Source organism: Cygnus atratus, chromosome 15 (genome assembly GCF_013377495.2).
Source record: "Cygnus atratus isolate AKBS03 ecotype Queensland, Australia chromosome 15, CAtr_DNAZoo_HiC_assembly, whole genome shotgun sequence".
NCBI classification, from domain to species: Eukaryota; Metazoa; Chordata; class Aves; order Anseriformes; family Anatidae; genus Cygnus; species Cygnus atratus.
The window spans coordinates 1,589,876-1,602,331 of NC_066376.1; the positions used below are offsets into that span (position 1 = coordinate 1,589,876).

General features: G+C 58.7%; 1 protein-coding gene across 1 annotated transcript in view; it reads right to left on the minus strand.

Annotated features, from left to right (window-relative positions):
* NHERF2 (NHERF family PDZ scaffold protein 2) overlaps positions 1–12,456 on the minus strand; it is a 34,200-nt gene that overhangs the window by 4,831 nt on the left and 16,913 nt on the right. Inside the window, exons 3-4 of the mRNA XM_035563470.1 lie at positions 4,092–4,268; positions 1,975–2,128 (exon numbers count right to left, since the gene is read on the minus strand). Of these exons, the coding sequence (XP_035419363.1) occupies positions 1,975–2,128; positions 4,092–4,268 (331 nt within the window). The remainder of the gene's footprint in view (positions 1–1,974; positions 2,129–4,091; positions 4,269–12,456) is intronic.

Sequence of the window (12,456 nt, forward strand, 5' to 3'; positions counted from 1 at the left end):
GGCACAGGGTCCCCCCCCAAGCCCCAAAAGCCCAGCGTGCCCCTTCCCTTGGAGCTGCGGCCAGACCCAGCCTGCGCTGCCTCCGAGCCCAAGCAAACGCCTCTGTGCCCCCGTGCCCTCTGGAACCGCATTCTTCCAAAACCCCAAGTTCATTTGATTTCCCCGTTTTCATCAAAAGAAAACGCCTTCCAGGAAGGGGACCGAGCAACTTCCCTCCGCAAGCACTAAATGCGGTGCACTCCCAGTTTCTGACAGTTAAGTAATTTTTCTTCAGGAGCTGTTTAATCAGAAATCTTAAAAACCAGCCCAACGCTATTTGCTGAAATCAGCATCTTGGTGTCGCAACAGCATGGGGCAGACAACCCGCCTTTCATGTACCTTGCCATTTTTTCGCCCGGTTCCAACGATTTGCACTAATAATGCTCCAAACAATGGCAAATCTGTTGCAGATGAGCTGCCAGTCACCGCGACCCAGCCATTGCTAGAGGCAGCCCGGGACAGACGAGCCGTGGTGTCGCAGATGTGCTAATTGCGACAGGGCTAATGACTGAGCACGAACACTTCTGGGGGCACAGGCCCCTTTCTGTGCATGGCGTGGGGTGAGAGCGGCTCGGTGGGACCCCAGGGTGTCCCCAGCACACAGCGGCCGAGCAGAAAACAATGCTGTGCGTGCACTCCTTGTGTAACGCTAGCTCCAGTGAAGCAAGAGCTGCGCTTGCAGCCAAGGGCAGCCTGCAACTGCAGCAACCCAGGGCTGCTGATTTTACAGCTCCAAGCCATTGCCCGTGCATCACAGAGAGCTGGCCGGACTTCCCAAAGAACTGATTCGGGGGCTGCAGCAGTGCAAGCTGTAGGGGTTTCCCATGTAAATCAGGGCACTTTTTTATTTAATAAAACCAAAACATGACTTCGAAAATGTGCTGGTGTGACAGCCTCAGCTGTGGCATGGGGACAGCCGAGCCCAGCCCATGCAGGCCTGCAGGCCAGGCAGACCCGGTCCTTGCTGACCCCCGAGGAAAGCACCCAGCAGGCAGCAGGCAGCTGCAGAGCCAGGGCCCAGCACTTGAGCACCCACCCGCGCACCGTGGCGTGCGGCTGGCCCCGGCCACGTCCCCGCCGCAGGGAACAAGGGCTCCTTTGTGCTCGTGCCAGCAGCCAGCGCTCGCACCGGCTCCTCCTCAACCGGTTTGGAGCATCTGACACCGCTTTCGCCCCGCGTGCTCCTCAGCACGGTTTGACCCGTTCCTTTGGACAAATCTTCCTGTTGAGCACCTGGCAGACCAGCAATGTCCTGCAGAGTTCAGGTCGGACAGGGGCCGGCAGCGTGGGAAGCAGAGCCCCCCATCTGGCTGCAGGGCAGCTCCCTCCCCACGGCAGGTCGGGGAGCAGCCGGGCTGCTTTCTCTGCCAGGTTTCAACAGCAAGGGAAACATTTCCTGCAGCAGCCGCCCCTGTGATCGCTGTCGCGTGAAGCCCTTCCCTCTACACGCATGCGGGGCCAGCCCCAGCGTTTCTCCCTGCACCTTCAGGCTCTGTCTCGGGAGCAGAGCGGTGCGGGGTTATCCTGCCCTCCCTCCTGCAGCCCCACATCAGCACTACGGGGCCGGCTGCTCTGCTCCCAGGCACGGCAAACAAAGCAGGAGCAGCCCCAGGATCCGCCGCCAGAACGGGTCCCACCTGAGCATCCCTCCCCGACCAATGTGCTCAGCACTGCCCCAGCACCCCATCACGCTCCTCGTCCCAGCCACCTTCTGGCAGCGAGTTCCTGGGTTAATTATTCACCGTGCAAAAATAACAAATTGTTTTTTTGGCTAGATTAGGAAGTATTCTCACTGCTTATAAATAGCTGGGTGGTGCTCAGGAAACTACTGAGGGATGAGACAAGGGAAACATGACTCTGGCACTTCTGAAATCCCACCCAGTGTCCCAGTGAGTCACAGGAGTGGTGGGGTCGCCCAGCAGAGCCGAGTCTCACCTTTGGTGTGCTCCTCGGTGGGGGTCACCCCCAGCTTCTTGAAGTAATCATCTGTTTCGGGGTCCACCACCAGGAGCCTGGCTTCGCTCTCCCTGGCCTTGATGTGGGACACGACCTCCGAGTGCCTCAGCCCCTCCACGTTTATCCCGTTCACCTGTAAAGCAGCACCATCAGGACCAGGTCTGGCTCCCGCAGCACAGACAGGGGAGCGACCCCTGTGTTCGCCTTTCATGTCACCAAAAACCTCCGTCTCTGCCCCAACTCCTGAACCCCCTGTAGGGAGACCTGGCCACAGCCTCCGCCACCACCCCAGCTGCCCAGGAACACGCTGGTTCCCCTCCAATGATTTCATTCACCTTAGCTTTGCCCCAAACATCTCAGCCTGCACTGAGATCTGAGAGTCCTGCTCCACAGGGCTCGTGGCCGTTTGTCCCTCTGGGAGAGGAGCAAGGGAGGATTTCCCGTGTCCCGATGGCTGAGCAGAGCTCGGCCTTTCTGTCCCAGTCCCCGACGCACTGACTCATTTTCCCTTCACTGCACGCGACCTGGGACCCACCAGCAGTCAGGATTTCTCCTCCCAATTGTTCCGCGGGCAGAAAGGGAACAATCGTGATTTCTAGGCATTGTTTGTGCTCAGAAACGAACACACCCATTGTCCCACATGAAAAGGTCTCGATGCCACTCTCGTTGCAGGGCCATTTTTTGCTGCTCATGATAAACCACGGTCAGCGCCGCAGCCTCTGGCACCCCCAGCCTGCCCCGGGGGTGCAGCAGGGCTGGGGGCATCAAATATTTATTGGAGCCCCAAAGAGCCGGCTCGGGGGGATTGGGTTTCCGAGCTCTCCAGCTCACCCCTTGCCGCTTTGTGTGTGCCAGGCACTTGGCCAAGGGCCGATAAATAAATAACAAAATCCCTCACTGTGACATTGGGCCGCTCTGAACCGCAGCCATGGGTGCCTCGCTCGCAGCCCCAGGCTGCTCCCCGCGATAAAACACCGCAGTGCTGGGGGCAAGCACGAGGAGCAGCCCTGGCATGGGGCAGGAGGCAGCCGGCGGCTCCCACGGGCTCCTGCGTGATTATTCACGGGGCTGGAAAGAGGGCGAGGACTTTGGTCTTCGCTCACTTCCCTGCCTCGGGGACCGCCCAGCTCCGCAGGATGCGCGTGTTTTCTTCCAAGCGTGCAAATCCCTCATCCCTCCGGACCCGGGGGTGGGGGAACGGGCTGGTACCCAGCTCGGGCAGGGCCAGCCCCCAGCCCCCAGCACGGGGCATCCAGGTGCTCCCAGCACGCAGGAGCCGAAGCAGGGAGCAGGGCTGCTCCTGGGGCGCTGGCTCTCAGAACAAGTCCCATCTGTCTGTCTGTGCTGCCCAAGCCCTGCCCGGAGCGAGCACAGCTCTGAATGGGGGAACTCAGTACTCGGTAAAAATGGCAAGGCACAAACAAGCCAAGGGGAGGGTGATCAGCAGCCACATCAAGAATTCTGCTGTTCAGCAATAAGCGAACAGGAAATCGCTTCCAAGAGCAGTTTTTCCCCTAATCTTTCACAATCTCATGCTTTAAGACCTCTCTGCAGAGCTTTTCCCCTCTGCTTCCAAATGCCTGCCCTGCCCAGCAGCACGTTGGCTCGGCCGGGTGGCACCAAGCTGCCCCAAACCCATAGCAGATGGGGGGTGTTGGGACACAAGCAGCCCCCCCGGGTGGCTGGGATGGGACCAGTCCCGCTTGTCCCCACAAAGCCACCTCCCCATGCCAGCGCCACCAAGTGCAGGGTGCTCTCTGCTCCGGTCTGGCTGTGTCAGGGAGGTGGCACTCCCAAACCCCCATCCGTGCTCATCCCTGGGTCCAGCACCCTGCCTGGGCACCAGCATCAGGCTCTGTGTTACGGGGGAATGTGGCAGGGATCTGATGGAAAAGGTCAAGGGATGAGGGATGAGGGCTCGATTTAGCATCAGGCATCCCAGCTGAGTTGTAGGGTCACGGCACTTCTGCTCTCCCTCTCCCCACGTGCAAGAGGGGCACAGGACCCAGCTGCTCTCCTGCCACGCTGTGCAGGGTCCGAGAACCCCAAAAGACCTCCAGGCTGATGGGAACGGCATGCCGAGCCCCCAGCATTACCTCCACCAGCCGGTCCTGGGGCCGCAGTCCCGCTCTGGAGGCTGGCGAGTCCGGGTCGACCGAGCGGATGAACTGCCCCGGCCGGGACTTCTCGCTGTGCAGGTTGAAGCCGTAGCCATTGGGGCCTTTCTTCAGGTGGCAGAGACGTGGGCACAGCTCTTTCTGTCCGTTTAAATCCTGATTGAAAGAAGAAGGTGGGGGGGGAGGATAAAAGGTGGTGTTTAATTTATAGGTTTGGGTTTGTTCTGAATCATAACTAAAACTAACAAGGAAGCAACATATCTGCGCACCATCCTCCCCTGCCAGCTAAACAGGGACAGGTTAACAAATGAATTTCCTCTCATTGAGTTTATTTTAGAAAACCAATTGTCCAAAACCATTCCAGAGAAATTGAAACAACAAAAAATGCATTTCCTTCTCCAGCAGCAGCCCAGATAAGCCTGCCCCACCCGGGGGGTGCCGAGCCCCTCCAGGCAGCACGGGCAGGGCCCGACCCCTGTGGCCGGGTGCAGCGCAGCCGGGCAGGGGCAGCGCCTTAACCTCAGTTATTTATTTAAGGCAGCGCCGTGCCCTTGGTCCCAGTGACACCGGCACGGCACACAGCTCCATCCTCTCCCTCCCAGCTCTGCAGCCACGTTCCCGGCCGTGGCAGAGATGGCTCCGTGCCCGTGGGGACAGGCTGGCCCTCCTGCACGGCTCCGGAGAAGGATGGCCGTGTCCCTGCCCCTGCCCCAAGCTGTCACACCTGGATGCCTTGTTCCAGGAGGGCTCACCATCAGCAACTAATTACTGAGGGAATCACACCTCTTGCCCTGCACACGCCACCACTGTCCATCCTTCCGTCCCAGAATCGGGTCTTGCCTGGCTCGGGAGCTGCTGCCAGCGCAGACCCCATCCCTCGGGGCCACCCTCATCCTGCCAGGTATGTGGGGCTGCCTTTGGTGGCCCCGCTTCCAAGGAAGAGCACCTTCTCCAAACCCGCTTAGGGCTGCCTGCCTGCTTCACCAGTTCTCTGTGACCAGCTAAAAAATATCCAGAAAAAACTGGAAGCACAGAGCAGCCCCAAGCTGAGCGGGAGGACCTGCAGGACCACCCGACCACCTTGAGTCGCGGCTGCTCTGCAGCCATCTCCTGGCGGCACCATCGAGAACTTAAGGAAACACCAAGCTGGGCTGGGCGGAAAAGGCAGAAAAGCCCTGCAGAAGTCACGGCTTTGCAGAGAAGCTGTGTTTTGCAGGGGGGAAGAAAAACACAAGCCCCTGCACATGGTGCTTTCCCCCCTGGGACCCACAGGGCTGCTCCCGGTCAGAAGGGTGCCTGCAGCACATAAAGGCTGAGCTTGCTGCAGGCAGCAGCAGAACGTTAGAGGAGCACGTGAGTTTAGTGCTTCCGTCCAACACATGCAAAATGCTTTATGGCTCCGCAGGGCGCCGGGGGAGCAGCAAGCAGCAGGTTTTCTGCAGGCTCACAAGAGCCATTTCTGCTCCCACGAAGGCAGCTGCTCCACACCAGCCCCGGCGCAGCCCAGCCGGGCAGCAGACGGGCACACCAACACAGCCGCGTCTCGACCGGGAGCTGCTTCAGAAATAGAAGCAGGTTTTCATTTTTCTGGTCTGTGGTTTAAGGAAAACATTCCCTGTGGCTGGGTTTTAAATTTGCATTAACAGAAATGCTGCTCCCCTCCTGCTATTAGACCTCAGATATTTGTTTTCCAGATCGCATTTGTGGTACAATCTCGTATAACCTTTCATTTAAAATAAGACACCAGAGGAAATTTCCCCGACATTCCCATCTTGTCCAAAAGGTGCTGTGAAAGACAGCTCCCAACATCCCCGTCCCTGGGTTTAATGCAGCGGGGAGCCACTCTCCCACCCCCTCCTGCATTGCTGCGGCCCCGAGCACAGCCGCCAGCTCAATGGGATGTAAATAAATATCCCAACAGAGCTCTCCTCGAGCTGTTTATGAAATACTCGAGCTGGCGGGGCTCACATCAGGCTGGGGAGTTCAGCGGATGGCTCCAGCACAACCACAGCCTACTCTGCGTTGGGAATGAGAACGCAAAAAAAGCAACGGAGCAACGAGATTGGCCCCGGCACTGGGACGCACGCTGAGGACGGAGGTGGACGGGGAACTCACTTGGGTGCTTCTAGCCACGAAGCAGCTGGAACAGCTTAACCCCACGCCCGGGAACAGACGAGGAGGGAGGCAAGCAACCGAGGTCTTGGCAATGCCGCGGCTCCTCGGGGCCCCAACGCCCAGCTCCTCAAGAAGTGCTCCCAGGCAGGCGCCACCACTGGCAGTGCCCGGCGTGGGCACAGGGCTCGTGTGGGCTCCACGGGCTGCAGGACCCCAGTGTTTACAGAGACCGGCTTTGCAATACAGCTTAAAAAAAAAATCAAGGAGGGGGCTTGAAGAAAAGCCTCAATGACCGCTGATACACACTGCAGCCCTCACAGCCTTGTGAAGCTGAGCTTGCGGGGCAAATGGATGCTATCAGGACAAGTTCTGGGCGAAAACAGACTATTTCCCATACACTCCTGCCTGCGGAGATGGTCTCAGCATCAATGCCTCGATGCACACAGTGGTTCTCAAAAGGGAAGAGCCACCAGCTTGGTATCCATGGATCAACAGCGCACGGCTGAGCGCAGCCAGCTAGTGGGACCCGCACACCGATCTTCTCGCTCTGCAGATTCAGCAAGCCCACGTTTTCCCATGGCCTCAGTGCAGTTAGTTCACCCTCTCTGCAAACGCTTCCAGCTCGCCTCGTGGAGTTCTTCAACAGCCGGAGAAAACAGGAAATGATTCAACCGCGGAGCGGGGTCAGCGAGTCGAGGGCCCGGCGCGACCCCAAGGGATGCACAGGGCTCCAAGCGCTGGGAAAAGGGGCTGCCTCTCTCCGGCAGAAAGGAACAAGTCTAGCATCACCTATCTGGGCTTAGAAATTCAGGTTTTGAGCCATTTTCCTCTTAGCCCGTTTTTAAGGGGTCACAGCTCCAGCAGCACTCCGAAAGCACCAAGACAGACACACAGAGCGGCTCCCTGTGCGCACCGTGCCAGCCAGCGGGGTGTCGCGGCCAGGCTCAGGGTCACCAAAATAAATCACACAGAAACCAGGCAGCAGAAGACAACTCCCGCAGCAGCTTTTTGGGGGTACTCAGTGCTGCATCCTGCACAGGCTTTGCTCTGCTCTCACTGCCACATCCTAAATTCAAGGTCCTTAACTGAGACGAATTCCAAATCTTTCTTTAAAAAAGAAGCCCCAGGTCAGCCACAGCATCTGCTCTGAGCAGCATGCAGAAATCCTCGGGCAGAACTGCTCATCCCTCTGCAGAGAGGATCTAGGGCTTTTGCTGGGCTGTTAAACCTCCCGACTACCGCGGCCCTCAGCCATCGGAAAAAGCAGGTCTCTGATCTCAGCTCTGGAAAGCCCCTCTCTGGGACTCCGCAAACACCGAAGATCCCCTCGCTGCACTCAGACTCGAGCACATGCTTAAACACTTTGCACTTACGTGCTTTGTTGACACGGAGCCGCCGTTTCTCTTGCCAGCTCTGCTATTTATTTTCTTTACGACCTGTGCCAACGCTTCCCTGGTTGTGTTCTGGGAAGATATTTCCTGAGCTCCCGGAGGGATTTCGCCTTTGTGAAACCCAAGCCCTCCGTCGAGGCGCTCCCCGCCACAGCAGCGCGTTATCGGGGCTGCCTGGAACCCACCCGAGCTCGGAAGCCCCGGGGGGGCTGCACAGTGCTTTCCCACCCCGCTCCTCACAGCACCCGCCAGGCTCCGCCGCCTTCCCACACCACGGCCATAAGAGCCGGTTTGTGTGAGCTAGACTCACACACGTACAGGAGAGCCAACAAAAATTAACTGTGTATTTGTCTACTCGCACGCAATAAAGCGATCCTTTTCCTAGGTATCCAGATACCGCGCTGCCCACTGATTGCACACGGTGGATTAACAAGCAATGGCATGCCGTATTCCCCCTACAAGCATTACTCCACATACACACCCACGTATGTACAGATGTGTATGCACTCTTAAATACCACATGGACACAAAGCTGTGGTGCTGCACCGCCACTGGAGCTACCGCTTGAGGCAAATCGGCGTCATTTTAGAAGGAAAGAGGTTTTGGAAACACTATTCGAGCCGGCTCATTTAAAAAAAAGCACAAACAAAATATGAAATAACAATGAAACTCTTCAAAAAAAAAAAAAAAAGAAAACTGGTTGGGTGTTGCCAGTTCTCACAATCTCATTGCAGCTCCAGCACTGAGGCTGTCCCCTGAGGTTTGCAGCGCTGCAGCCAGTGGCCATGGCCCCGGGCTCAGTGCCACGTCTGCGCAGGTCACTGCAGTGACCGGGACTCACGGGCAGATCCCGTTCCCGTTCCGTACAGGTGGATGCTTCAGGTACACCCACTGCAGAGCCAGCACCATAAACGTGACCAGCTCTGACTACCGAGGGATTCCCATGCAGCTGAGGAGCAGGCATCACCTCCACGTGAGCAGAACCTGCCCTCTGAAGCACCAATGCACCGCGGCACAACAAGAAGAGAAGCTGGGAAAGGGGCCAAGGCGAGGAAGCCGCTCTGCCAGGGCTGCCTGAACCCAAACCCCCGGCCCCAGGCTCCCTCCCGGCGCACACCCCAGCTCGGGGGCTTTGCTGGGTTTTGGTGCAGCTGAATCAGGCCCAGCCAGTGCCGACAGAACCGCACCGCCTGGACGCGCTCCAGGCTGCAAATCACCCCGTGACATGTCGAGCTTTTCCGCCTCTGCTCCAGCCGAGCTGGAGAAAACACAGGCAGGAGCGTTCCTGCCTAATTTACATTGTTAACATATTTTCTTTCAAGTCGGCTCCCGTGGCGTTTCCTCTCCTTTTGCATGGGGTTTTGCTCAGAAAATGGCTCCTTTGCTCGCTCCTTTGCCTCTCAAAGCCCAGGTGGCACAGGGGGAGCCCTGCCCTCGGGATGCCCGGCGAGCAGCGGGGCACTGCAGAGCCCCAGCACCGCATGGGGAGCACTGAGGGGTGGAAACCCGAGCAGGAAGGGGCCGGGGCCGGCAGAACAACGGCCCCATTGACACCCGCCCGACACGGGCACCCTCCCTTGGCAGTAACAGTTACATCGGGAGCTGAGCCGCAGGCAGCCTTTAATTGCCACTATTATTACCACCGTTTTCAAAGGCTGCTGCCTTCGCTCAGATGCGGGGACGCACGTAACTTCCCACAGACGCTCATCGCCCTGATTTGGGACGGGCAGGGGGATCCGCACGTCCCTGCCACGGAAACCTGCCGCCTGCTGTGCGGCAAAGATGAGCCAACCTGCAGCCCCGCTCACAGTGAGGTACAAGGGGTTTTGGGCTCGTGCCACAGCCGGGATTACTGCCTCCATTCACCGCGGTGCCAGCGATCCAATGCCTGCTACAGCAGGGCCAGTTTTCATTCCCCTTCCCCCAGGAATGACTCAAGTTTTCCCAGTAAAGCAGCACCAAAAAGGGGGCTATTGTAGCCTCGCATCCCCCAGGGCCAGAAGGACCTCGGTGACACCAAGGAGTAGGGAACTGTGGGCAGGGCTGGGCGAGGGGGACCACAAATGTCAAAGGCTCCCACAAGCAGCAGGAGCAGCGCAGGGCAGGCAGAGCACCCCCGGGCTCCGTGCTGCAAAGAGGCAGCCGCTCACCCTCTGCCCTAATGCCAGCAGGGATTTGCTGCTCGGATCTGGGAAACCCCAAGACAGGATGCTCCAGGGCTGCCTAAACCCCCGGATGGCCCCAGGGCCCCACTGGGATGCTGCAGCCCCCCAAACACCGTGGGGAAGGAGTGGGGGCTCCCGGTGAGCCTGCGGCCGCACGCATTTCACCCAGCTCCAACCCACAGCTCGGAGACAGCCAGAGCCAAACGCGGCTTCAGCTCCAGATGTTGGTGAAAAGCTATAAATAACGAGGGGGAAGGGGAGGCCGGGCTGGCGGGACGGCAGTCCCACGGAAACTCCAGCAGATGTTCCCCCTCCTCGCAGTCCCAGGGAGGAGCTGGGGGTGATGTGGGAAGGATTTGGGGAGGAAAGAGGCATTTCCAGCACCCAGAGGTGTCCCAGCCACACGGTTTAATTTAGAGGTTCTTATTTAGAGGCTTAGAGGTTTTGCAGCAGCTCTGACGCTGCTGCATGAGCCAGGAGTCCTGCTCCCCTCTCCCAGGCCAGGAATAACCCCTGGGGCAGGAGCAGCTCAGCCTCCACACAGTAAACAAGCTGCTTCCATTTTTGCACAGCCACAACCCTAATTACCACCCTCCTCGCTACCCAAAGAGGTGCTCTGGCTTAGACACCAGCAGTCAAAAAGAGAACAGCTCGCTTCACTCTTCCAATAACAACCCGGCAGCTTGACTGACAGTTGCTCTTAAAACTTGTTTTTTCCAAGCATCTTCTCGGCACCAGCAGCCGCTGCCACCACATCACAACAGTCAGAGAAAGTTTTGAGCGTTCCCCGGGGATAAACACCAACTGCAGCAGCACTCACTGCAATCACTACCCTAATAGAAAAGGAGGAGTGAAAACTCTGCTGAGCTGCAACAGAGCACCTTCTGGCAAAGCCTGCCATCACCCCAGTCTGTGCTGGGTTGTCTCAGCTCCCCCGGCAGCTCAGGGAGGAGCGGGGGGCTGCAGGGCCCCGAAGGGATGCGTGATGGGCACAGCAGCACTGCTGCAGCACCACGACCCACAGCCCCCCAAGCAATGGCAGAGAGCAGTCAGAGACCTAAAAACGCTCAGGCATCGGCACCCAAAATCAGCCACCTGCCACCATGCAACCTGGGCATCCCAAGGACAATGAGATGGAGCAGCGGGACCCTGGGATGTGGCAGTCCCCTCCCTGCCTTATGACCCCCGCCACCCCAGCCAAGCTCCCCACTGCTGTCACAGCCCCGACCGCACAGCTTGGTCATCACCAACCCAAACCGCCAGCACCTCCGCTGCCAGCACGCTGCCAGACCCGAATGTGAGGCCTGGGCTGCCCTAGAGTATTCAAATTGCTTCCATTATTCCAATTGCTTCAATTATTCAAATTGCTCCAGCTGGGTTGGAGTAATAGAAACATCAAAAAAATATATATTTTTTTTTTTATTTTTTTTTTTTTAAGGGTAGAAGCCATGAAGGATTTGCGTGCTTTTCCTTAAGGGCTCCAGCACTCCTCCCCACACACACCCCTGCAGCAGCCAGGCGCTGCGCCCTTGCTCTGGGAACACCCAATTCCCGGCGGCGCTGCTCCGGGTGCTCCCGCAGCGCAGGGTGCTGAGCACGCACGCAGGGCACGGCGCTGGCTGGATGCGTCCCGCTGCTTTCTCTGCCAGCGCGCAGCACAAAGGGAGCAAATGAGTATCGCAGGCAAGCTCAGAGACAGCAAAGCGATTCCAATTAGCAGTGGAAAGCATCCAGCCCGGGTACTCAGCAGGACCTACAGCCAAGCTGCAGCTGATATGGTAATTTGGATATTTTCAGCGAGCGAGGTTTTGGCTCGTCGGGCCTGCCGCAGCAAACAAAGCGCGAGTTTGGAGTGGTGACAGCTGCACGGGGCAGCAAGCCCCCATCGGGTAACGCTCCCCATCGGGTAACGCGCCCCGTGCCTGCCAGCCCAGGCCCGGCCAGCTCTCGAGAGCAGAAATCGTGCCAAAACGCTGCGCTTCCTCAAGAGCAGCGGGCGCCCTGCGGGGATCAGCCCCGGGGCCGGCAGCAACGCGCTCTGCATCACCCCCAAGACACGCACTGCAGCACCCTGGTCCTCCTGAGCCCATGCACCCAGCCCGGTCCCTTCCGTGCAGTATGGGACGCAAATCTTGCGTGAGAGCAGGGCAGCTGCGGCAGTGCCAGGCTGCAACAGAGCCAAGCCTTGGCCACGGCCCCTCAGACCCCACCAGGGGCTGTCATCCTCAGAAACCACTGGGCAGAAGAGAACACGAGCGGGATGCAAAAGGTGGGGAGAAGCGGCAGAGCCCCTCTCCGTGCTCCCCAGCACCGTGCCGCAGCGTGACAGAACCCCCTGAGGCACCGCGGGGCCTCTCGGGAGGTGCTGCAGCAGGACCGTGCCCTGCCTGGTGTCCCCCAGCGAGGGCCACGCGCCCTGGGCACGGCCCCCCCCCCGGCAGGGCAGCTGCCCCAGCCAGGCACCGCCAGCCCCGCCACGAGCCACGCGCTCAGCCCGACCCCGCGGGGTCCCGCTGCTCCCCGCCGCCCAGCAGCGGTGCCAAGCACTGCGATCTCCGTGTCATTTCTCAGGAATAATCCCCCAGCTGGGGAGTTTCTCAGCAAGAGGCTGCAAAAGCCAGCCTTTTTACTTTTTCTTTTTTTTTTTTTTTTTTTTTTTTTCCTCCCCCTCCG